This window comes from Bufo gargarizans, chromosome 1 (genome assembly GCF_014858855.1).
Source record: "Bufo gargarizans isolate SCDJY-AF-19 chromosome 1, ASM1485885v1, whole genome shotgun sequence".
NCBI lineage: Eukaryota > Metazoa > Chordata > Amphibia > Anura > Bufonidae > Bufo > Bufo gargarizans.
The window spans coordinates 224,805,026-224,832,506 of record NC_058080.1 but is presented as its reverse complement, the minus strand read 5'-3'; the positions used below and the strand labels follow the sequence as shown (position 1 = coordinate 224,832,506).

The 27,481-nt window shown below is 42.5% G+C and overlaps 1 protein-coding gene across 2 annotated transcripts in view; it reads right to left on the bottom strand.

Annotated features, from left to right (window-relative positions):
- Positions 1-4,760: 4,760 nt before the first annotated feature.
- FBXW4 (F-box and WD repeat domain containing 4) overlaps positions 4,761-27,481 on the bottom strand; it is a 172,627-nt gene continuing 149,906 nt past the window's right edge. For both annotated transcript variants that reach the window (XM_044269045.1, XM_044268993.1), the window contains 3 exons: positions 20,575-20,715; positions 8,303-8,444; positions 4,761-5,024 (listed from right to left, as the gene is read on the bottom strand). In XM_044269045.1, the coding sequence (XP_044124980.1) occupies positions 4,905-5,024; positions 8,303-8,444; positions 20,575-20,715 (403 nt within the window). In that variant the 3' untranslated portion in view covers positions 4,761-4,904. The remainder of the gene's footprint in view (positions 5,025-8,302; positions 8,445-20,574; positions 20,716-27,481) is intronic.

Sequence of the window (27,481 nt, the reverse complement as noted above, 5' to 3'; positions counted from 1 at the left end):
TCAGCTTCTTCTGCTCTATAACATACTACCTGTAGATTGAACTTCACTTTCAATGTATAATAATTTACACATTCGCTGAGAAAATTTTAATGTAAAAAATGTAACAGATAAAAAAATGAATATGAATATGACGTAAAAGTGGTAAATCCCAATATAAAAACAGGTTTATCTCTTACATTCCACACTGTGCTATGACATAAAGCAAAACAATCTTACAGAATTAGAGTAAAACAAAGAAAAATCAAGCCAAGAACGACAATTAGTGCAACAGGCCATGTGAGGAGTCTAGAAATAATCAAGGAGAGTAAAATATTTGTTTCAAAAATAGGATTCATAAATTAACTTCAAAGAAAATATGTTTTGAACTGCTCTATATTTATTAAAATATAAATAATCATCAGCTTCATTTCACAATATACTCTTCATAGAAAACACAGGACTCAAAACTGTGGAGACCTTCTGCAAGATACCAAAGCATTTAATATTTCATATTTGTGCTAGTGAATCCAGTGATGTCTTTAAGAGGAGATGTAACCACGAAATGCGGTGCAGTCTGCAGGCAGCATGTTATAGATCAGGAGGAGCGGAGGAGATTGATATGTAGTTTTATGGTTATAGATATAGTAATTTATACATTTATGTGTTTCCTCTTTCTGAGCTCAGTTGTACACGGGGAGGTGTTATCAGTGATTGATAGCATTCTCTGTGTAAGTGTGTATACATAGATAGCTGTCAGTCACTAGTAGCTGTACATGGGAGAGGTGTTATCAGTGATTGATAGGATTCTCTGTGTCAGTGTGTACATAGAAATAGATGTCAGTCACTAATAGCTGTACACAGGGAAAGGTGTTATCAGTGATTGATGGCATTCTCTGTGTAAGTGTGTATACAGTGATAGCTGTTAGTCACTGATAGCTGTACATGGGGGGAGGTGTGCAGTGATTAATAGCATTCCATGTGTAAGTGTGTATACAGAGATAGTTCTTAGTCACTGATAGCTGTACAATGGGGAAGTGTTATGAGTGATGGCATTCTCTGTGTAAGTATGTATACAGAGATAGCTGTCAGTCACCAATAGCTGTACACAGGGAGGTGTCATCAGTGATTGATAGCATTCTCTGTGTAAGTGTGTATACAGAGATAGCTGTCAGTCACTGATAGTTGTACAGGGGGCAGGTGTGATTAGGGATTGATAGCATTTCCTGTGTAAGGGTGTATACAGAGATAGCTGTCAGTCACCAATAGCTGTACACAGGGAGGTGTCATCATTGATTGATAGCATTTCCTGTGTAAGGGTGTATACACAAATAGCTCTCAGTCACTTATAAGACGGATCCTTGTACAACTGATCTAAAAAAGCAGAGACCTAAAAGTATAAATTATAAGTTTTTCTATCATGGGAACTAGTGGGTATCACAGCTCACAGGCCCATAGTAATGTTACTTTTTGTCCCAATAACTAAAGAAAAGATGACTAAATGTGAAAAACTGTGTTAAAGTGGGTTTCTAACCCTGTGTTTTCCTTGTTACAAAAGTGCTTATAATTAGGGATCGACCGTTTATCGGATTTACCGATAATGCATCCAGCGCTGCTCGTTTATAAGAAAACATGGCGCTTGGCCCGCGCCGCCAAGTTCAGTTGCCGGAGTCAGTGGAGAAGGAGGGAGTGAGGGACTTTCTCCCTCCTTTGACGCGGCCGCCGCAGAGCCCAATAAAATGAGCAGGCTCTGAAGCTGCCCGCACCACTGCCACCAATGAATGTCTGGCTAATAATAAAGCAGGAGGAGGGACAGGGGAGGGTTTACTGCTGCGCCGTCTCAGCTAGTGTGCTCGGTGAACGGCAGCAGCCTCCTCCTCCTGAGTGTCCTCCCCAGAGTCAAGCAGCCAGCATAGCAGGTGCCTGGCTACTGTGCCACCAAGGATAATTTTAATACTAATACAGGAGGCGGGTGTTGGCTGTACCCGCCTCCTGTATCTGTTCTAAAGGAGAATTATCATTGGTGGCGCAGTGCGCCCCCCCCCCCCGTATTAAAGTCATTGGTGGCAGTGGCCACAGGATCCCCCGCAACCTAAGTTATTTCATTGGTGGCAGTGGCAGCTTCTGATCGGAGACCCAGCAGTGTAATCGTGGGGCTTCGATCGGTTACCATGGCAGCCAGGACGCTACTGAAGCCCTGGCTGCCATGGTGAGCTCCCTGCTGCTATGTGTACTATGCACAGGGCAGCAAAGACAGTATAAGATCCTATTCACCCTAATAGAGCTCTATTAGGGTGAATAGGGAATATCAGTATAAGTTATCGGCTATCGGCCTGAAAGTTCACAGGTTATCGGTAACGGCTCTAAAAAAATCTATATCGATCGATCCCTACTTATCATGATATAAAGTAACATAAGAAATAACACCTTACCAATACCATGCCGACGCTTCCCTGGTTCCCTACCAAAATCTGTTTATCTGGCTCCATTGATGACATGTTAACATGACATGTGACCACTGCAACCATTGGCAATAGTGTCGACATGCTATGTCATCACTGAAGCTCAGTACACAGTGACTGGTAGGGAACTAGGAAAGTGTCAGCACAGGAGCCGCAGGGGACCAGTGAGGTGAGTGTTACTCCGTTTTGTTATTCTATACCATTGTATAGAATAATTTAAAGGGTTTGTCTCACTTCAGCAAGTGGCATTTATCATGTAGAGAAAGTTAATACAAGGGACTTACTAATGTATTGCGATTGTCCATATTGCCTCCTTTGTTGGCTTGATTAACTTTTTCATTACAGTATACACTGCTCGTTTCCATGGTTACGAACACCCTCCAATCCATCAGCAGGGGCCGTGCTTGCACACTATAGGAAAAACGGCGGGCCTTTCTGGTGGTCGGGACCGTGGAAGCTCACATAGGCCAGTGCTTTTTAATAAACTGTGCAAGCAGAACCACCGCTGATGGATTGCAGGGTGGTCATAACAATGGAAACGAGCAGTGTATGATGCGATATAAAAATGTGTCAAGCCAGCAAAGGAAGCAATATGGACAATCACAATACATTAGGAAGTGCCTTGTAATAAATTTCTCAACATGATAAATGCCGTTTGCTCAAGTGACACAATCCCTTCAACAAACATTTTCCAGACATATCAAAATTACATCTATTCCGTTTGATAGGGGGAGAACTTCAGCTTGCAGATTATTTTTCTCACAGATGGCCTACACTGCCATAAGTAAAACATAATAATGAGTTCTCCAAGATTTCTGCTTGCTGCCCTTGAATGGCAGTCATTAAGCCAGATTTATTACATATTTACGCCACTTTTGTGGTGTGAAAAAGTAGCAAACTCTTTTATCCAAGTGCCATTTCTCCTCCGATCTCGCCATTTTCCCAAAAAGGTGGCGTGGCTGAGGCCGGCGTCTCCGCCACATGTATCATCTTCAGTTTTCTGGCACAGAAGAACACTGAAAACTATGCCAGCCAGGTGCAGGGGTCCAAATAGTATTTCCGGGCATAGTTTCTCATGGATTTCACTGCGATTCCGCACCAAATCCGCATGTATATTTGATTGCGCATTTGAAGTTTTGCCCTAATCTCATCCTTTGCATCAAAAAGGATGAAATCTGCACTAAAAATCTGTAGAAACAATTGACATTTTGCAGATTTCAAAATCCACATGGCAGATCAATTTCTGCACAAGGAAAGTACGCAAAGTGTACATGAGATTTGTCAACTCTCGTTCTCTTTGCAGGTACTGGATTATCCCGAAAATCCAGGCGGAGAAACCACAAGTAATTCACAACAAGTACAGGTAGACTTAGGCTACTTTCACACTTGCGTTCGTCGGTCCGCTCGTGAGCTCCGTTTGAAGGGGCTCACGAGCGGACCCGAACGCCTCCGTCCAGCCCTGATGCAGTCTGAATGGAGCGGGTCCGCTCAGACTGCATCAGTCTGGCGGCGTTCAGCCTCCGCTCCGCTCGCCTCCGCACGGCCAGGCGGACAGCTGAACGCTGCTTGCAGCGTTCAGCTGTCCGCCTGGCCGTGCGGAGGAGTGCGGATCCGTCCAGACTTACAATGTAAGTCAATGGGAACGGATCCGCTTGAAGATGACACCATATGGCTCAATCTTCAAGCGGATCCGTCCCCCATTGACTTTACATTGAAAGTCTGAACGGATCCGCTCAGGCTACTTGCGCACTTAGAAATTTTTCTAAGTTATTAATGCAGACGGATCCGTACTGAACGGAGCCTCCGTCTGCATTAATATGATCGGATCCGTTCAGAACGGATCCGATCAAGCGCAAGTGTGAAAGTAGCCTTAACTATCTGCAAGAAGATATCTTTAAAACAGTGTGGATTCAAAATGCATGAGAGAAACTTCATTAGGACTGGATTGGCACTTCACATAGCGGTCTTAAACTGGATCACTGGAATGAGATGAGCATCTTAATAGGTTTGGTGCATCATCATGAACCCAAAATTGAAATCTATGCCTGCAATAAGTAGGTGCAGATTTGCACCAATTTTTGCGCCATTTTCTGGCTGTATACGTAATATATTTGTTGGCCTCTTGTCGATCCGTCCGACTAAACCCTGCAAAGAATGCAAGTTATAGTGGAAATGCAAAGGCATTTGTGATTTTTTTATGTCACAAAACTAGTGCAAATCTGTAGATCGCTGCAGTGTATGAGACGGTTTCATCCCACAGTGAGTAAGCTTTATTCACACATGACCTGAGCACGAAGCAGTATAAAGAAGGCACACACTAAGTCTACCTAAAGACCATTTTAATTTGGGCTATAATGATTATGGAAATATATATAATTTTTTCTGGACGGTCATCCTTTAGGGATGGTATCTAGGCTAAATAAAAAGGTCTTTGCAGTATTCTGTGTACGACAAGGCTGGTAACTGCTAGCTGGAGACGGTGAAGTCCAAGCGATGCAGCGACGTAGCCAGGGCTGCATAGAGGTGAGATGTAGTGAAGCGAAGGCTGTACACTGGGCTGCTGGTGGGAGATGACAAGGAGAAGGACTAGAAAGACAAAGAGAAGTACATCATGCCAGATATGAACAGTAAATCCCAACCTCATTACCATGGGGGGGAGACACTCTCCACTCTCAGAAAACTCTACTAACATTCCTATTTTTAAAAAGCGACTACAATGCAAACTTAATAAATGTGTGAATGTGTTTAAAATAAAGAGATAAAAATACACTTGACTGTTGCAAGCAGCTCTGTTTCAGCATCAAGGGTCCTATCCCTGCTGCTTTCAGTCCCCGGAGGACTGAAGTGTGACATCTTGTCTATGGTCACCTGCACTGTTGCAGCCAGGGCCGTTTCTTGGGGCAGGCGGGCGCTGTCAGAAGGGGGGCGCCGGCAGGGCACAGCAGGAGATGAGCGCTGCGCTTCCATTGTGGAAGCACTCACTCATCTCCAAAGTCATCTCATCTGTATCGCCGTCCCCAGGACGGCGATACAAATGTCTGTAATGCGGCAGGGAGGGGTGTGTCCCCTCCCTGTTCCTCTTATAGGCTGCCAGCATTAGGCCGGCAGCCTATCAGAGGCCGGTGCAGGCGGCGCAATGATGTCATCGCGCCGCCTGAGCCAGCAAGGGACACAGGCGGGAAGAGGCCTGCATCGCATCCTGATTCCTGGAGGAGGAAAGTATAAGTTTATTTTAATTTTTTTTATATGTAAAAATGACAATTCTGGCACATAAGGGGGGCTGCTGGGCTGGCACAGACATAAGGGGGGCTGCTGGGCTGGCACAGACATAAGGTGGTCTGCTGGCACATAAGGGGGGATACTGGCTACTGGCACATAAGGGGGGCTGCTGGCACATAAGGGGGGCTACTGGCTACTGGAACATAAGGGGGGCTGCTGGCACATAAGGGGGGCTGCTGGCACAGACATAAGGGGGGCTGCTGGATACTGGCTACTGGCACATAAGGGGGGCTGCTGGCACATAAGGGGGGCTACTGGCACATAAGGGGGGCTACTGGCACAGACATAAGAGGGGCTGCTGGCACAAACATAAGGGGGGCTACTGGCACATAAGGGGGGGCTACTGCCACTTGATAGGGGGGCACTCAGGCTACTGGCACATGATGGTGGGGGCTCTTATTACTGGCACATGATTGGGGGGGCATCTATGGGGCACATCTTACTGGCACATCATATGGGGGCACATCTTACTGGTACATGATTGGGGGGCATCTATTGGGGCACTTATTACTGGCACATTATTGGGTGGCACTATAGGGACATCTACTGAGGCTAAAAAGAAGGGGTATTTTATATGGGGGCTCTGTATAGGGGCATTTTATACTGGGACACATTATGGTGGGTACTATGGGGAAGGGGGGAGAGGAGCACTATGGGGTCATCTGCGGGGGTACTTTATATTGGCACATTATGGGAACATTAGCTCAACTGGGGGCATTATAAGGGGGTATGTTTTGCACATTATAAGGATAATTATTACTACTGGGGGACATTATGGTGGGCTTTATTACTCCCCCATGGTATGACCCCCTAGTAGCAGCCCCAGCCTCTCCCTGCTCTGCTATCCCTCTGCCCTTTCTCCAAATCCTTATTATGAAATCTTTCTCATTAGGATAAAGCACAACATCAGCTCCACCGAAGTGCCGTCCGAGATCCCCAAGGGCCAAGCCAAGTAATTGTAAGTTTTAATGTGGAGTATGTTTATGTTATACACACACAGCATACATAACATACACTGTGCCACACAATATACAGTATACCTCTACACTGTGTAGGGGTTAGGCTCCATTCACAAGTCCGCAAAATGGGTCTGCATGCGTTCCGCAATTTTGGGCCTAATATAGGGGCTGGGGGGGGGAAGTTTTTTTAACACTCTCCCTGAGAGACATTTTACCTGGAAACTGCACTGGTTGCAGCCATTTATTCGTGGTGACGTATCCCCAGGGGCATATGACCACTCAGCCTCTGTAGTTACGTCCTGCTCAGGGAGATACATCACCACTGAGGCCAGTAAATGGTAACCATAGACAGAATGTCAAACTTCTGCTCGTCCACAGACTGACAGCGGTAGGGACGGGATCCTTGGCACTGAAACAGCGCTGCTTCCAAGAGATGAATGGCCTTTTTGCTATATTTTAAACACATTCCAGCCATTAATTGCGTTGCGGTCAGTCAACCCCTCTATAAGAAACCTGGTGTAAGGGCAGGCTAAGCATTCTATAATTCTAGATTGTGGCCAAGACTTGTGCCCGCATGCCAAGCAATATGAGCTGTTGCTGCTATCTTCTGGGGAAACCCTGCTTCGGTAACTCTGGCCCACCTGTACCATACCCCATGGAGCGAGGAGCGTCCGTCCACCTCTGAACCCAGCACCCCCACGTGAGCCACTATAGTGCCATCTGGCACTCAAAAGTTCGTAGGGACAGGTTTAGGGAAAGATTAGGCAGGGAGACTGAGGGAAAGTTTTAGGGGGAAAAATAGTTTTTGGGAGGGGTTTCAACCTGATCGGGTGTCTGGGGTCCACAGCACACTCAGCTGTGCGACCCTAGACCCTGCAGGGGTGCTGCAGCTTGCCCCACACACACATTTTTGGGAGCGCCATTTTTTTGTGTGTGCGTGCGCTGACTGTGGCCGGCACTCTTAGTGTCCAGCCACTGTTAGCGCATCACCCACCCCACCGCTGATCAGCTTCGGACCGCTGATCAGCGAATTTGAATAGTTATTTTTGGGGGGGATTTTCATATTTTTTTTCTGTTAGGTTTAGGGTAGGGAATAAGTGAACGTGAACACAATATGTGACGAAAACATGATTTCAGAATGGCCTGGATAAGTAAGAGCGTTTTAAAGTTATTCACACATAAAGTGACACGTCAGATTTGCAAAAAATGGCCTGGTCCTTAAGGTGAAAATTAGCTTGGTCCTTAAGGGGTTAAAAAGCAGGTATATGTAAGGACAGTATATTGTAGTTACAGGTCCGTACTATTAACACCAGAAAAAAATATTGGCATTTAGATACTAGTCTAGTGTGCTCCTGAGGACAGTGCTTCCCCCACCTCTCTCTGCAGTGACTGATGGGCTTGGTGTCAATCACTACGAGAAGAGGCTGGGGGAGCGCACAGCTCATGAATATGCTAGCTATGGGCCCATTGTATTCTTCCAGGCACAATATATTTTTTGGTGTGACATTTTGGCTACTAGCAGTATGGACCAGTAGCTGTAATATGCTGCTCTTACATAGGACTACATATTAAGCTTACAGATCCACTTTAAATCTATATATTAGAAAGTGTGTTCTCCGCTCTTACCTGTAAACATTGATTCATTCTTTTGTCCCACAGTCTGACAACGCCATAGTATGAAGATCCACTGGCTATCATATTGTTCCCATCACTTTGTATGCAGTACAGTGCGCTGTCATGGGGTTCTTCCCATTCGGTGACGCATCTCCTGAAAAGATACGGACAAAAAAGATTTAGCATTGTAATTTTTGATAAATTGAATACGTTTTAAAGATACAGCGCACTCCTTTACCTATCCAGGCATATTCTCTCTATATATACAGTACCTATACTGCACTATTCAAACGCAAATAGTTCTATTACAGAATTTAAACCTCCAGGTGCTAATAGTTTTATTTCTAAAGAAAGTTGTCACCTTTAACGTTGGCTAGATAATATACCGAGAAGTCAATTCCTATGTAAAAAAAGGAACTGTACTAAACCAGAAGAGTATGAAAGAGAGGCAGATTATATGCATAAAAGAGTGGAAGCAAGGTGTTACAGTACAGAAAACTTAATAGCCCAAAAGATAGAAATAGGACAGGTGAATAGACAGACCCTACTTGCAGAAAAAGGGAATGGTAAAAACAGAAATAAAGGAGGAGGAAATTACAATCCCACCCATCATTAAATGGCCAAGTGACACTTTTCAAGAAAATTGTCAATAAACATTGGGATGCCTTGAAAGAGGATAAAGTGGTTAGAGAGTTAATTCCCACGGTGCCGAGATTCATTTACCAGAAGGCAAAAAATATTGGAAATATGGTGGCATCTACTAGTGGGTGCATGACCATACAGAATAATAATAATAAAAATTTGAAAAATTACAAGGACGAGGGGGCAACAAAAAGGCTTTTATCCATGTAAAAAATGTGTAGGCTGTAAAAAGTAAAAAAAATTATAAAATACAAGTACAAATAGAAAATTATGATGGATCCTATAAAGAGAACATCAGAGAATTTATTACATCTAACAGCTGGGGGTGATATACGCGATAATATGCTCCTGCAATAAGGTCTACATTGGCAGTACAAAAAGACAATTGAAGAAAAGGGTGGGAGAACATGTATACAATATTCCAAAAAGGTTTGAGGGACTCCCATTATCACGGCACTACAAAGAAAAACATGATGGGAAATTTACTGGGTCAATTTTCTGTGGGATAGAGGTGGTGAGGCCAAATAAAAGGGGAGGTGATTTTATTAAAAACATGTCCAGAATAGAAACAAAATTGATTTTTAAACATAAATACATTGGCACCTGGTGGTTTAAATTTGGAAGTAGAACTATCTGCGTTTGAATAGTGCAGTATAGGTATATATATATATATATATATATATATATATATATATATATAGAGAGAGAGAGAGAGAGAGACAATATGCCTGGATAGGTATCAGAACGTATTACAAGAAGGGAAGTAAAGGGTTAAAGTGTGGTCATTCAGAGAAAGTGCATATATACAAGAAATCCAGCAGCACTATCGTATTCCATTTCCCTGATGAAGGACAGCGTACTGTCTGAAACGCGTTGGAGGAAACTTGGTACTCGCAACTCGTATACGTAGTTTGTATAGCGACGTCACTAGTCGCGCCTTGACAGCGCGAGGTATAACTTATATGCACGGTATTGCGCCACCGGCTGGGGCGCAACCCGCATCTTAGAAACCAGACCCATACTCAGCTTGATCCCCATACTGCATAGAGAGGAAGATAGACGCCGCGGAACGCGAACCACTAGTAAGGTAACTTATGTTACAATTGGTTATAAGTGTCTGCGATCTACTTTCAGCAGGGGCATCTTACTGGTTGAGAGAAAGGAGTGCGCGGTATCTTTCATACTTATTCAGTTTTACTTATATTGTGCAGTAGTTGGTGCGGTCCTGCTGCCAAGTGTAGAGAAGGAGGGTATAAGCGCCAAAGACACTATAGCATACTAGGAATTTTTGATAAATACCATATTGAACGCTTCAAATGGCAATGTTTGGTCATCGTCATTAATGTATTGTAGCTCCAATAGGCTATGACAAATGGAGATATCACTGATGGGGTATCACTGTGGCAATATGTGTAAGGATTGATAGCAGCAAGACAGTCTAGACTGCCATAGGAGCAATGATGTTCCATGTAAAGCTCCATAGCTGGTGATGATACTACATTACTTCATAAGGGTCTGTCAGTGATATTAATTTAAAGCTAAAGATCCTAAAATACACTTGAAATAGTGGGCACTATAAAAGCAAATTATACAGCTCCCCCTCCCACGATCATCCCGCCATATAAACCTCTTTTTAAAAGGGGTTATCTGGGAAAAGATATTGATGGGTAGGTCATCAATATCAGCTCTGCAGCAGTCCGCATTGGACCCTTGCCGATCAGCTGTTAGAAGAAGCTGGGCACTCTGTCAGCACCGCGGCCTCTTCCTAGGCCAGTGATGTCACCGTACTTTGCCCATGTGGCCTAGTTGCAGCTCAGCCCCATTCAAGTCAATGGGGCAGGGCTGCAATACCAAGCACTGCCACCAGTAAGTTTCTGCATTTCTGGTCAATGTAAGACTTGAATATTTTTTATTTAGAGTAACAGAAACAATGTTGTATTTCTTTACTCACATTGTATCAATGGATGAGGAGCACACTGTAACACGAGTACTTTGTACGCTTCAATAAACATAAATATCTCTCAAAAATATGTGATAAATACAAGGTCAATGTGAAGTAGAAATAACCACCAAAAGGATCAATTCTCACAACAGGCTCTAAAGGCTCCCTGCAGAGTGCGCCCTGAGGGAGACACGCTCCACAGAGAGGGAACTTACTGTATTGATGATTATATTTCCTTCACTCTTAGGTCAAGCGCAGCTGAGAAGCAGGAAATCCCTAAGTACCCCTTTGTGTGTGGATCAATAGCATTTTAAGTAGCTTCTCATCGCAGAAGGGAAGTGTTTCATTGGCTCTACTTTGTACTGCAGGGTCTCTAAGCAAGGACGCTATCTTACCATCAAACTCGCCGCCTCTGCCTATTATAACTACAGAGCCTTGCAGCTTGGAGGGCATTGGTGTGATTCTGAACCATAGCCACCAGTCAGGTTACCAGCTTGCCCCCAGTGGCAATACGACTACTTTTTGCCATGGCTATCTATCTAAGTTTACCGACAAAATGTGTCCTGAGGTGATGTGTCTAACACACATAGTACATATCCATAGGCCATCAACAAGATGATGATCTAGCTGAGAACTTCTCAATGGCCAGGGGTAGAATTGCATAAAAAAACACAAAAAAGTTCAACTCCATTCACAGATCCCAAGCTGCTCCTGTTCCAATGCTTCCCGGCCCATCTCGAGACAGAGGAAATGATCTCTCATCACTGAGAGCCACCATTGGGAATCAAACAACTTTATACCCTAGATCAGTGATGTCGAACCTTTTAGAGGCCGAGTGCCCAAACTGCAACCCAAAACCCACTTATTTATTGTAAAGTGCCAACACGGCAATTTAACCTGAATACTATAGTTCAATATAGTATATATTCCATGTACTTTATCATTTAGCTATTAAAGCCTGCCTACATTCAGTGCGCCCTGCGCTGATGAATGGCAGGAAAAGTCTAAGGCATATTGGTACAGCATAGACTTTTTTCACAGTGCGGGTGCCCACAGAGAGGGCTCTGAGTGCCGCCTCTGGCACCCGTGCCATAGGTTCACCATCACTGCCCTAGATTAAGGCCCATTTGGAACTATGCTATCAGGTCCGAGTTGACACTGGATCTGTTATTTCAGTGGAACGTGACTGCCAATGTGCACCTTCCTATGTAATGGGTCTCTAGCCAGAATCCATTCATTTGCAAGAATAGTGGGGAACAACTTCTAAGGTTCCCAAAACACCCCACACTATTCTCCACCATCCCCGGCTAGTGTTTGAGCATTGGGTCAGGCAGAAAATAAAAATCTGACATAACCCATGAATGTTTAGTGTTCTACAGGGATCTGCATTAATAAATTATAATAGGATGGCATCACTTTCACTCGTCTGACATCTTGTCTATCCCAATAAGTGAAAAGCAGGAAGACCAATTAGTATCTGGCAGAAAAGAACCATGGCTGAAAGATAATCAATTCTATGGAGACCCGACCTGTCCTTCTCCCATTAATGTAGGATGCTGAGAGTAAACAAACGGTTCCCCTTGACCTTATGTGCAGTCACACTGACTCTGTGCTAAGTGGTAATGTACCCAATCGATAAATCTGAGTTGCTGGATGCTGCATACTGCTGGCAGCCGTGCTGCTCATTTAGACAGCGCTTATATAATATCCACCCAGGCATTACCATAGATGTACTGCAGATCACAAGAGTGCAAAAGAATTCTGGCGCTTAAAAGGAAAAGTCCACTACTGCACAATATATTATATCGTAAAATGTTTTTCCTAATACTTTGCTTTACATTAGATCTGAGCTATTAGACTCTAAGTGAAACGAATAGTTATGAATTTCACAAAAATGTTTCCGCCAAATGAATCCAAAGTTTTGGCAATTCACTTTGGACGAATTGTGCAAAACGGTGCCCAGCGCCATTTTACTGTGAAAATTGGTGGGGAAAACAACAGGGAGGAAGAAGATGGAAGATCACTTGACCCTGGGAGGGAGGACATGCCCTGACTGGCTCAGAGGCTGACAGACAGCCTGATCAGCCGATCAGGAGGCAGTATTATAGGGAGAGCATAAGGAGAGAATATGGAGATATAATTGGGTACAGTTTAGGGTTTTATCAAGGAAAGCTTAGCACCAAGTGAGGGAGACACTAAGTTTTGTGTTGTTTCATGGTTCATACAACTTGTTGGCAACTAAGTTCTGCATTTAAAAACTCATTTTTTTCTATAGCAAGCCAACTTTTTTTGGGGTGAAAATCTCAAATTTCTACAGTTCATAGGCTTATTGCCAGCACTTCAATAGCATACATTCTGCTGTAGTGTGCAAAGGAGGAGGTGACATCAGAGGAGGGTGGTGGCATTGGCAATAAAGAGTAGAGGCAATGTACGGGCAGAACCTCCCAAAAAACTGTCTACTTCTATTATGGTCAGCTGATGATGCAACTTTTGGGAACTAGCGGTGCAAATTTTGAGTCTTCACCCCAGTGGTATCATCATTTCCCCAGCTGACCATAATAGAAGTAGATCTGGTGCTGGCAGTTAATGCTTCTCCCATTCAGACTACTCCCTCCTCCCCTACCCCGTTTCCAGCCATCAATAAGGGAATGTATGTCAAGAAAAGAAAAGAACAGCGCCTAGCAATCTGATGGTGAGCAAGCTTAACTCCCAAGTTGCTGGAGATGCAGTCTCTGCCGTACCACTTAGTAGATTCTGCTGCCTTTAAAGGAGTTGTCCAGGATTAGAAAGAAATGGCTGCTTTCTTTCAAACACAGCCCCACACCTGTCCACGGGTTGTGTTTGGTATTGTAGCTCAGCTCTTTTGAAGTGAAAGGATAATCTGCAATACCACACACCTCCTGTGTTCAAGTGTGGCAAAGTCTTATGAAGAAAGAAGCCATGTTTTTCTAATCCTGGACAGCCCCTTTAAGACCTTACTTCATACATTTATAAATTGAGCAGAATAGTAACACTGTTTAAAGGAGTGGTACTAGGCTCCCCCTAGTGGTAGCTACAGCCATACAGAACTTTATTAATTAACTCGAATGCTATGCAGGGAAATTGGAGTTCTGTATTAGAAAAGACCGGAGCATCGACAGGTCTAAAACTGTATTAAGAAATGTATTCTGACAGAATTTGTAAGCGACAAGTGAAGAATGCAGTGCTCGTAGGAGTGCTGTGTTCTCTTCTCTGTTTCCTTGCTTCCCTGTCAGCATTGAAGCGATCAGGTGTAATCACAGCTTCAATGGGACAGCTGAGGATAGGTTATCAATAATACAAAAGTGGACAACCCCCTTAAAATACAGACTTTGTTGAAATTCTGTGCTATTTTCTATATTTCATAAGGTATGGCCAAGTCTTTTGTGCTGTCCACACAGAGGTCCTGTCCATAAAAAGGCTGCTGATGGAGGATCATGTGATCAGACAAATCATCTTTATTTGACATCTCCTCCATTCAATTACAATGCACCTGCCATCTGCACTTGTACTGTTGGGAGTTTAGTGCAGGGGCAGTGTATCTGAATGGAGGAGGCTGAATTATGTCTGGTCACATGACTCTCAGCAGCCATCTTATGGACAGGACACATATACGGACAGCACAGAGGATTTGCCTAACAAGGGGGCATGGCTTATAAAATATAGTAAATGGCACCGAATATTCACATGGTTATATTAGTGCGTGTCATATAGTCATTTTACATACAGACTGGTCAACAGTAGCCAGAAAGCAGCCAACTCCTTAAAAAAATTTTGCTCTTTTAATCCAGATTATTATTATTATTTTTTTATTTACATGACAATGTAAGTGTATATGGGATAAGCAAGGGCGGACTGGGAACTTTAAGTTGCCTTGGCAAAAAATCTAAAAGGGTCCTCATGTTATAGGCAGGTCCAAATTCACAGAAGGAGGGGGCAACACGTGTTGGTCTTGCCTACTTAACTAGGCAGGGATAGGAAGACCACAGTGCAGCACTAAATACTGTCCCAGCAGAACCAAATACCACAGTGGATCACAATATACATGAGTTCTGTTCCAGGTCATCATCTCCGATGAAGGCCCCAGAACTTTTCCAGCCTGCGGCCTGAGACGCTTGTGTCCCTGTGCCATTTGTACACTGCCTTATATAGTGGCATGTGGCCTACGAGGGTGAACAGAACGGCAGGTAGTCAGGCCCTGCTGCACTATTCACCATCCTGAGGACAACCATATGACTGAATTCAGGAGGGCACCTGATCCTCCCAGCGTTAATTACCTCTGAGACCATCAGGTCATTATGTATCTGACCAGTGCAGTGAGGTGGGCTTGGGCGGCCCCCTGGGCATCAGCCCACCAGGAAATTTCTCTGCAAGGTTTATGGCCAGTCCTCCCCTGGGGACTAGCAGTACTCATAAGCATGATACTGACAGTGGAAGCACGTGTCATATTTTCAGTGCCGTGATGGATAAAACTGTTCCACCTACTTGCAAGAAGATGAGGCTACAGATCACATGTAACTGAAGGTAAAACTGCTGGACACTGAATATGCAAATTTTGGATTTTATTTTCTAAATTCATAAATGACATTAATCTTGTGATGAGATTAATAATGAAGACACCAGACCCTGTTCAATATAATCAAACTAGCCTAAGAAGGAACAAATGCTCTCAGTATGTACCAGCTTCTGAACTGGACATGTCAAGCATGCTTAGGCCCCAACAAAGCAGATCCACTGTGGAGCCTTGCCAGTGGCCATAATTAAAAGTTATTTTAAAATTATTTTCTAATTGCAGTGGGAGTGTGATTCCTCATTCCTCTGATGCCTTTGACTCCCTCATCTGTTTCTCAGACCTCGGATGGTGTGATAATATACACATACAGCTTGTGTTAGGCTGCGGGAAGACATCTTGGATAATCAGATATTGTACTCACAAATCCCTGAAAACTGACGACTGTTCTACGTGTAATTTTACTTTTAATTGGGTCTTCCAATGCAATTAGCATTCTAAAGGCTGCATTGTGTGCAAGACAATGGCGTACCTACCATGGAAGCAGACCGCGTGACTGCTATGTGGCCCAGGGAGAAGGAGGGCCCTGCGCTGAACAACTTCTCTTCCCAAGAATAATCCACCGCATTTTCTTGCTGCTGCCACTAGGAGGAGCTCAGTGCATAGAGTTTTCTTTAAGGTTTCCAATGATGCAAATAGTAATTTTATCAATTCTGATGCACTGAGCTCCCCCTAGAGGCGGCTGCAGGAAGCTAACTTTTACTATTAGTAGGAGATTAATCAGTGTATTTATTGAATGAGCACAATATTTAAGAAGAACCCGTTTCACTCTTTGATAAAAAAAACTTAGATGAAACAGCTGAAACGGAGGACAACTTTTTTCATTACTTAAATTTTTTTATTAAAACCTTTGTCCATTTTAATTGGAAAAATGTAAATTCCTCAGAAATGAGATGAGTGGTGCTTTATGGCTCGTTATATCTGTAACCATTTGATGCACCCATACTGAGAAACTGGTGTAAGGGGGCCTATACTAAGTTTTGCTATGGGGCCCAGTTAGACCTGTGTACACTCCTGGTGCATTACACATGTATACAGAACCAAATGGAAGTTCAGACAGATACTCCATGTATCAGAAGCATCCTGATTATTGAAACCAAACTAACCTAAAATCACCACAATGTGGGCCTAGGAGGACCAAATGTTATTTACAGTAGAGCAGGTAGTAACTCTTGTCCGTAGTTGACTACTGATAGTATCAGATTTACACCTTAGGTGAACAATGCTCTAAGAACCAGTCTTTCATGAATATCCATCTTTTTTATTAAAGATGGCCAATTGTAGTATTCTTCTGTCGGAGCTTAAAGTGAATATTCTCTCTTGAATTATTTATATATATATATATATATATATTTATTTATTTTTTAACACATTTATGGCAATTCATTTCTTAATGTATCTTTAAATCATTTAGAGCTCAGTTTGTCTAATACAGAACTCCAAACCCTTGACTACCTGCAGCTAGAGGGAGCTTTGGAGCTACTGCACACTGTCTATACATCAGACCAGATTCATTCATAATTCTTTAGCAGTGAGGGGCTGTCCCTGCTGCCCCCCCCCCCCCCCCCGGACCTGTTAGTCTTGCGCCTTCAGCGCAGAGGCTCTGCTGCTGCTGAACCAGTGACTGTGCACGCAGTGTTTGCGGGCACAAGATGGACAGGGCCGGGTGAGATGTCCGTCGCTGTCAATCAAGCGGGAGGGTGAAGCCTCTTGACCAGTGGGGACAGCCCAAGGACTCAAGGACTTTGTTTGATGAATGAATCAATTCATAAGAATTGATTTGCTCGTCTCTACATTGGACTCAATAATAACACAGAATGTAGTCTCAAAGCTCCCCCTAGTGGCATCTGCAGGCAGCTAGACTGTTGTGTTTTAGATGTATTTATTTCTATGCATGGGATCTGGAGCTATAGATATGCTAAAAAAAAAAAAGAAATTTGGATCTTGATTTTATATGTAGATTCACTTTAAAGCATAAAGCTGCACTGCATATATATACACTTAAAATGGAAACTGCTGCTCGACTATGTATAATCCTTGATTATCTAATATCACACATTCTTACGAAGTCATCCCTTGACCCATCCTCTTTCTTAAGCTATTGCCTCATCTCACTACTCCCATTTGCCTCAAACATCTATAACAGCATGGCTACCTTAAACTGCCCTCTCACCTCTCATCCAACTCACTTTTTGACCAGCTACAATCTGGCTTTCTACCCCACCACTCCTAACCAAAGTCACTAATGGTGTGCTAATGAACAGAACTTCACAACTTTACTCTGTGGTCCTTCTTCTGGATCTTCCCTCTGCCTTAGACATAGTTGACTGCTCGCTCCTGTAACAAACACTTTCATCCCTTGGCATCAGAAACGTGGCCCTCTCCTCATACCACACAAACTGAATATTCAGGGTCTCCCACCCATAAACCACCTTCTCTTCTCACCCTCTAACTGGCAATCTCTCTCTTGACTCTGTACTGGGACCCCTACTCTTCTCCCTCCATATCGGTCTTTGGTCTGGGTCAGCTCATTGAGTCCCATGGCTTTCAGTGGCACTTCTATACTGATGACTGGGGTAGATCGAATCGGGTTCAGATTGCTGTATCCGAACCAGATTCCTTTAAAAACTGTTAATAACACGTGCTCCATCTTACTGTAAAATAGCCTTTCCGAAGTTTCTTCAAATTTCGCTGCACTTGCTTCATCTCGCTTCTATCATGTGTCAATTTATTTATTGCCATGAATTACTGTATCAAAATACTTTGCGCCTCATTAAAGAAGCCGAGGTCAGCTTAGTATTTTGATACATTAATTTATGCCAATAAAAGAAATTACGTGATAGAAGCGAGACGAAGTAAGTCTTGCATTATTTGCAGAAACTTCGGAAAGTCTTGTCAAAATTTTCTGTATGGCCTAGATACTACTTCACTACTATCCAGAATTCCTGAATATCTATCAAAGACTCAACTTCTCCTCCCACTTCCTAAAACATGGCAAACGCTGAATTCATTTTCAGCCCATTTCACTCAACCTTCCCCCACCAGAACTTTCAGTTATAGTTAATGGCTCTATGCTTTCTCCAGTTTCACAAGTCCACTGCCTAGGGATAACAACTGTCTCTGCTCTGTCTTCAAACCACACATCCAAGCTCTTACCACCTCCAACTCAAAAACATTTACTGAATCTGCCCTTTCCTCAACTTTGCGTGAACAAAAATGCTTGTGCATGCCCTCATCTACGGTCTAGCCTACTTCTCCTCTGTGGTCTCTCATCTAATACTAGTGAGCCCCTCCAATCTATCCTCTGCTGATGGTTAATCTGCCTCCCCCTCGTTTCCCATTCACTTGTCCCCTCTTCTATTCCTTTCATTGGCTCTCCATTGCCCAATTAATTCAGTTCAAACTAAGGACATAGAAGCCATGGACGATTAGTCCCCTCCATACATCTTTGGCCTAATTTTCCAATACCTCCCCTGTTTCATCTTCACAAGACCTTCTTTGCTCTGCTCTTCACACAATCAGCTCCAAGATTTCTCCATGGATCTGGACCTGCTACACCAAACGGCTAGATAACCTGAAAACGTACCTCTTCTGAAAAGCCAACAACTCGCAATAACCCTGCTGCCACTACTCAACTATATCAGCAGCTTCTACCTTTGCCTACTGTCTCTTTTTCCCTTCAAGTGTAGACTGTAAGCCATTGTGGACATGGCCCTCTCTCCTTGCACATAATGTGTGGACAGGTAATTTTCTCACTATTTAGGATCAATATATTTTGACAAGATGATATTAAAGTGAACGTGACACAATGAAAATGAAATGCAATCTACAAGCAGTATGGTACAGAGCCAAGCAGGTTGAAAAAGGGAAAAGATTCCATATACCTTGCATTTTATGCATTCTGGGCTTAAGAGTCCACTAGGCAGCATGTACATACAGAGCTATCTCTCAGTCACAGAGTATTACCGCCCACTGGACTCCCATGCATAGAAAGAACAGAGATTTACATGAATAAATACAAAACGTTTTACTGAATATTTTCTCATAAGACCATATATCAATCTGCTCTGCTCCTTTCTCCTCTATAACACGATGGCACTGCATTTTCATTGGTACAAGTTCCCTTTAAAGGGCTTGTCCCACAAAAATTATTCTACAGTTTTCAAACCAGCACCTGGATCTAAATACTTTTGTAATTGCATGTAATTAAAATTGTATAGCTGCTGAGTTATTTAGTAAAATAGATCTGTACAGTGCCACTTAATTTCTTATTTCTTTGTCCTGATCACTGAGATGGCCGCACATGCTCAGTTTAATCTTTCAACTGCCTCCAGAGCTGTGATAGGGAGAGCTGAGACACGCCCCTGAGCTGTAGTGGAAAAAGACACTCCCCTTCAGATGTCAGCTTGATATAAATCTAGCAAATTAATGGGGAGATGTCTGGTCCCATGTGAGGTACAGAGATGGTTCCAGCTTTATTAGAAAGGTATGGTCATGGACTATATGATGTCTGATTTTCATATTTTACATTATTCATGGGATAACCCCTTAAAGGGAACCCATCATCAACTTTATGCTAATCTCACTGAGGGCAGCATAAAATAGTGACAGAAATGCTGATTTCAGCGGTGTGTCACTCCTGAGCTAAAAGTAAGTGGTTGCTGAGAACCATCATCATAATCATTGCAGCCCAGGCCTAGAAAAGAGTCAAATCTACCTGAGAAGAGTCCTGGTTATTCATAATCTCCTGCTCTCCCGCCCATCTGCTGATGATTGGCAGTTCTCTCCTAGAGACAATGGGAGAAAACTAGGTAGAAGACTGTCAGTCATTAGCAGGTGGGCAGGGAGAGTCACGGAATTTATGAATAACCATGACTCTTCTCAGGTGGCCGTGACTCTTTTCCAGGCCCAGTCTGCAATGATTGTGATGTTGGTTCTCAGCAACCACTTACTTTCAACTTATAAATGACAGACCGCTGAAATCAACTCACCTGTCTCTACTTTATGCTGCCGTTAGTATGGGCAGCATAAAGCTGATGACAGGTTCCCTTTAAGTTACTTTTGTGAATGTTTATCCATGCATCATCCAAATTAAAAAAATATAGATAATACCTGAAGCTTGTCCTTAAGTCCCAGCATCGTATGTATGTATCATAGCCACATGACAACAAAATGGTTGGGGTTTCATAGCAGACATCCAAAACTCCAGCACCTCTTTTAAATTCTGTCCCAAGGCAGTTCATCAGCTGGCCACTAAAATGAGACATGGTAGAGATGTTACTGCTATATAGCTATACGTATGTATCTACAGAGGTAATGAACGGGATAAGGATCTGTAATCATGACAAGAAGATATACTCTATGTCTAGAGCAGGGATCTCAAACTGCGGCCCTCCAGCTGTTGCAAAACTACAACTCCCAGCATGCCCGGACAGCCTACAGGTATCAGCCTACAGCAGGGCATTGTGGGAGTTGTAGTTTTGCAACAGCTGGAGGGCCGCAGTTTGAGATGCCTGGTCTAGAGGAAAGATGGTTTCATCATAGACAGGATTCTTTGGTGCAGAAGGAGTGAATCTATGGAGCTGTCTGCCACATGATGTTGTGATGGTTGATTCATTGTACAAGTTCAATAGGGGCCTGGTTGATTTTTTTTTTTTTATGCTAAATTATTGCAGGTTATGGTTACTAGATTTCTGGAGATGAGACGTTGATCCAGGGATTTATTTTGATTAGATATCTGGAGTCGGGAATAAATATTTGCCATCTAATATGGGACAATTGCCATCTGCCTCATAGAGGTTTTTACAGTAAGTATATACAGTAGGTTGGACTTGATGGACCTGTGTCTTTTTTCAACCTTACCAACTATGTAATTATATATATATATATATATATATATATATATATATATATATATATTTACACAGTCAGGTCCATAAATATTGGGACATCGACACAATTCTAAAAATTTTTACTCTATACACCACCACAATGGATTTGAAATGAAACAAACAAGATGTGATTTAACTGCAGACTGTCAGCTTTAATTAGAGGGTATTTAAATCCAGGTGAAGGGTGTAGGAATTACAACAGTTTGCATATGTGCCTCCCACTTGTTAAGGAACCAAAAGTAATGGGACAGAATAATAATCATAAATCAAACTTTTACTTTTTAATACTTGGTGGCAAATCCTTTGCAGTCAATTACAACCTGAAGTCTGGAACGCAAAGACATCACCAGACGCTGGGTTTCATCCCTGGTGATGCTCTGCCAGGCCTCTACTGCAACTGTCTTCAGTTCCTGCTTGTTCTTGGGGCATTTTCCCTTCAGTTTTGTCTTCAGCAAGTGAAATGCATTCTCAATCGGATTCAGGTCAGGTGATTGACTTGGCCATTGCATAACATTCCACTTCTTTCCCTTAAAAAAACTCTTTGGTTGCTTTTGCAGTATGCTCTGGGTCATTGTCCATCTGCACTGTGAAGCGCCGTCCAATGAGTTCTGAAGCATTTGGCTGAATATGAGCAGATAATATTGCCCGAAACACTTCAGAATTCATCCTGCTGCTTTTGTCAGCAGTCACATCATCAATAAATACAAGAGAACCAGTTCCATTGGCAGCCATACATGCCCACGCCATGACACTACCACCACCATGCTTCACTGATGAGGTGGTATGCTTAGGATCATGAGCAGTTCCTTTCCTTCTCCATACTCTTCTCTTCCCATCACTCTGGTACAAGTTGATCTTGGTCTCATCTGTCCATAGGATGTTGTTCTAGAACTGTGAAGGCGTTTTTAGATGTCGTTTTGCAAACTCTAATCTGGCCTTCCTGTTTTTGAGGCTCACCAATAGTTTACATCTTGTGGTGAACCCTCTGTATTCACTCTGGTGAAGTCTTCTCTTGATTGTTGACTTTGACACACATACATCTACCTCCTAGAGAGTGTTCTTGATCTGGCCAACTGTTGTGAACGGTGTTTTCTTCATCATGGAAATAATTCTTCAATCATCCCCCTCAGTTGTTTTCCCTGGTCTTTCGGGTCTTTTGGTGTTGCTGAGCTCACTGGTGCGTTCCTTCTTTTTAAGAATGCCCCAAACAGTTGTTTTGGCTACGCTAAATGTTTTTGCTATCTCTCTGATGGGTTTGTTTTGTTTTTTCAGCCTAATGATGGCTTGCTTCACTGACAGTGACAGCTCTTTGGATCTCATCTTGAGAGTTGACAGCAACAGATTCCAAATGCAAATAGTACACTTGAAATGAACTCTGGACCTTTTATCTGCTCATTGTAATTAGGATAATGAGGGAATAACAGACCTGGCAATGGAACAGCTGAGAAGCCAATTGTCCCATTACTTTTGGTCCCGTAACAAGTGGGAGGCACATATGCAAACTTTTGTAATTCCTACACTGTTCACCTGATTTGGATGTAAATACCCTCAAATTAAAGCGGACAGTCTGCAGTTAAAGCACATCTTGTTTGTTTCATTTCAATTCCATTGTGGTGGTGTGTAGAGCCCAAAATGTTAGAGTTGTGTCGATGTCCCAATATTTATGGACCTGACTGTATATAATGGCCTTTGGACTGGTGCCCCTTTTCTTATTGTGATGACATTATAGTTCCTGCGGAAATGAAAAGCTTTAAGAGGGCTTATTAAGTCCAAAGAAGAAGGTATCCACCTGAGCTGAGGCTTTACCATCTCTATAGCATATATGACCTTGCCATCAAATAAATACACGCATATAGCATATCTTTTGCGTCACTATAAATATATAGATATATTTTCTGATACCTTACATAATGCCTAGTGTACATTATGGTCCATAGTCAATGTTGGAATAGAAGAATTGGCTTTACTACTTTGAAAATCCAAATTGAGTAGAAAATCTAGCAGGAAAATGTTCATCACCAGCTAATCTAATCTCACCATGGATCATAAATCAATAACACAAGAGAATACATTTTCCTTTCTCAGATACTCTTAAGGTCAGTAATATTTATTAAACCAGATGCCTATATGTCTCATCTTTGGAACATATGCTTCTCATACTGAAATGCGGTCTCAATCCTCTACGCTGGTCCCTGAAGCAGGTGTCTGAGGCAGCTTTCCAACTTTATGTTCTTAGGCAGCAACATCGCATATTAAAATGTGTATTTGCTCCAATACACTCTAGGACCTGCTGATGCTTGGACTCCCCAAGTAGAATTCAACCATTGTTTATATCACATTAATACATGAACAATTTTTGGGGAAAAAAAAATCCATATTTTTAAGTACATAAAACATCACATTTGATAACATGAAATCATTACCCGCAGTGATGTCAGCAACATGAATTTAACACTAATTCACCACATTTTTATTGTCACCAGCTCTGGTGGTCCAGTGTAGTACAGGGATTGTCTGGCAGATTGATTTTTTTAAAGGCCCAGAATGGCATAAAATTGAATGTAGAAATATGTTCACCTTATCAATCCCCCATCCTAACACTTAATGGTTCCCTGCCAGTGTGCTTCCTGATCTCTCTCGACACAAATTAAATGACCGTTGAGCTAATCACTGGTGATTGGCTGAGTGATCATTTCCTGTGTTCCAAGAGGGACCAGGAAGTAAAGAACAGAGGCGGACCGGGAAGCATCAGAACGGGAGTGGGAGGGATCAATAATGGAGTCTGATTCATTCTATTATTTTACACCATTAGGAGCCTTTTTTAATGTAATCAGCTGGGCAAACCCTTTACTATTGTAATCCCTCATGCTCTGTGGTCCCCTTCCTTCATGGTCTAGGAAAAAAAAGAGGAAGTAATATTTTATTTCCTTGTGGTCTATGGTAGAAAAAGGGTTTAATACCTGGTGGTTTAGAAGTGTCTTGTCTCTTATATGAAGATGACCTCAATGTGTACTTTCCATTTATTTTCCTATTCCACCCTTTAACAAACAGATCAATGCTGAGCAGGGACAGAAAGTACTGTGCAACTGTGGAAATAACTGTGGCTCTCTCTAGCTTTTGCATAACTACAACTCCCATCCTGGAAGCTGACATTTTTTAACAGTTTGAGAACCAAGGGTTGGAGACCTCTGCCTTATAGAATTGATCACACATCTCAAGTACAAAAGAACCCAGAAATTTTAAGAGGACCTGTCACCACAAAATGCATTGCACTTTGCAGGCATCATGCTATAGAGCAGGAGGAGCTCAGCAGACCGATATATACGGAAAAGATTCAGCAAAACTTGTAATTTATACATTTAAACCGCTATTTCTTAACTTAAGATCGCCCATGTGCACAACTATCAAACATACAGACAATGCTATCAGTCACTGAAAACACAGCCCCATGTACAATTAAAGTCAGAAACAGCAGAGATATAAATGCACAAATTACAAGTTTTACAGATTTTTTTTCCCACCAAAACTATATATATATATATATATATATATATATATATAAATATATTAATCTGCTTAGCTCTTTCAGCTCTGCATTTAGTGGTGACAGGTTCTCTTACATTTGTGGGTATCTTGTAGAAAACTGCTGGTCAAACTATGAAGAAGAAGAAGAAGGCAGCTGTGCCGATGATGCTGTTCTTTTGTCACCTCCAACAGCATTACTTGGCTAGTATTGTATAAAAAGAGGGGGCACTGTGTGGCTAGCACCGATTTGAGGGCACTGTGGAGTTGGCATTGCTTTGAAAGAGAGTATGCATTCTATATTAAGTAATATAAAAAACAATTAAGCCAAAACCTTTTTATACTGTACATTTGTGTCAGAAGCTATCTTTGGAGTCAGTGTTTTGAAGACAATGGACTCCATAATAGTACCCAATGGACCCAACTTTGATTTAGCGGGGGTCCATTGGGTACGGTTGTTGTGTCATGCAACAAATTTGGCACTGCATCATGATTATGTATATGGATATTATGGATTATGCATAGTATATCCTCTGACCCCATTTGAGACTGTTGCTTCCTCCATTGCTTTTGGAGCTGCTTCCCCCATTGCAGTTTATTGGAGCTGTTAAATGTTCCTGTGCTCACCAAACAGGGGAGGACCCCCACATGTCACATATTCATGGCATATCCTGTTGGTATGCCATAAATGTCTCACATGAGAATACCCCTTTGACTTGTAGTTTTGCTCCAAGGAGTAGCCCAATCTGAGGCCTGAAAAAGTTGTACACCCTTGCCCTATGTAGATGCCATTGTCTATGGTGCATCCGTCTCGTGACTGGTTGACTTTAATAACCAAATAAACTAAAGTGGTATACATGGACTTCACAAAAAGAGTGCATTCAACATACTATATGCATAAAATAAAGTCACCTTCCACTATTATAAAAGGACTCAAGAGCATGAAAATAAGTAGGCAATTCAATAAAAGTAGTCGCCTGCTTCTTTTTAATCCACACTTGTGAAGGGCATTATTTAGGAGTGAGCTACCATTCATTACAATATGCTGGAATGTATCAGATGGGTAATCTCATCTGTCCATTATTAGCACTGCATAGTAACAACAGAAAACTAATCATGACCGGGTAATCCCTGGGAACGGCGTCTAAATGACCTTCTTAGTGGAAAATGAAGCCAAATATCATAATCTTCTACTTTGCTCAATAATTTAACTGCTCCTCTTGTACAAAGCACAATGGAACGAAAGCACCTGCTCTTTAAGTAAGTTACAAATGATATACATTAAGTCAAAAGAATGGAATCTGACATGGGATTCATGTGTTGGACTCCATTATTTTGTCACTCTCTGCTCCTTGATCCAGTGTCACAGATCTGAGGCACCATCTGTAATCTGGGCTAAAACCTTGTTGGGGGATAAAGACCACACAAAAGGAGAAATAGAGTCCTAGGAGATGTTAAAATAAGTAAACACCTTTGTGTCAGCGAAATAGCTGATAAAGCAGATTAGCGTCTGGTGCGCTGGAGTTCCCAGATCAGAAGGCCAAGTCCTGTACGATCTTTGTAGCCAGCACGCTTCTGTGATCACAGCCCTGGCTGCATGCTGGGGCCGGCCCGTTTCCCCCAGTGGCTCTCCAAAGAGCAGATTATGTAGAATAACAATTTCATTGTCGATGTGTAATTCCCTCCGTGACCATGACTGTGGGCAACAACATCGACCCCTGATGCCTCGTCCCTATCAACCATTTACACAGGCTTGACAGTCCTAGCAACAGCCTCCCATGAGATCATCATGGGCAAGCTTTAACATCAAGTGCATGAACTAATCCCCCAAACCTGAACACAGGGGTTCTAGTTATTGGACTTTTAGACTTTCTCAGGGCATTGGATGTGTAGATGTCAGCAAGACGGTAAGATTCGAAATCCATTTGTAGTTTCTAAAACCATTCAAAAAAGCTCACTTGAGTCTTTATAATATATAATAATCTAAGATTAATGTGTTTGGTTTTAGTTTTAGACGTATCTAAATAATATTTTTTCCGTCATAATTATCTACTTTGCTATTTCAAAAGTTGCGCTAGTGTTATGTGGCAAATGCATGTACATAAGAGTTTGAACAAAATGTACATACTGGTCTGAAACACGATAGCTGAAGTTCAATCTATGTTCCCGATGTGACGTCTTAGAATAAGTTTTAGCTTTTTAATTTATTTTCAAAGTGTTTTCCAACCCCATGAATTGTAAGGTCATGTCTACACAAGTGTTTGCTGCAGCCCATCAATGACCACAGCGGTGGCCTCGGTGGTATCAAGATGTCACTGCTGCAGACACTGATTGGCTCCAGCAGTCATGTGTTGTCACTCTACATCATTGCTGGAGTCCAGTAAACAAAGATGGACAGGGAACCAGGTAACCACCCTCAAAACTGATTTCTGGGACTGCACAATACATCTGATTAATAATCTGGGAAGTCATGAGGCCTCTATACATTGTGTTGCTCAGTTATCCAAATCAGTGTACAGGGGTGCACTTCCGGTCCCCAGTGTAAAGCTCCTAGATTAACCTTAGGCTACTTTCACATTAGCGTTTTTTGCGGATGTCATGGATCT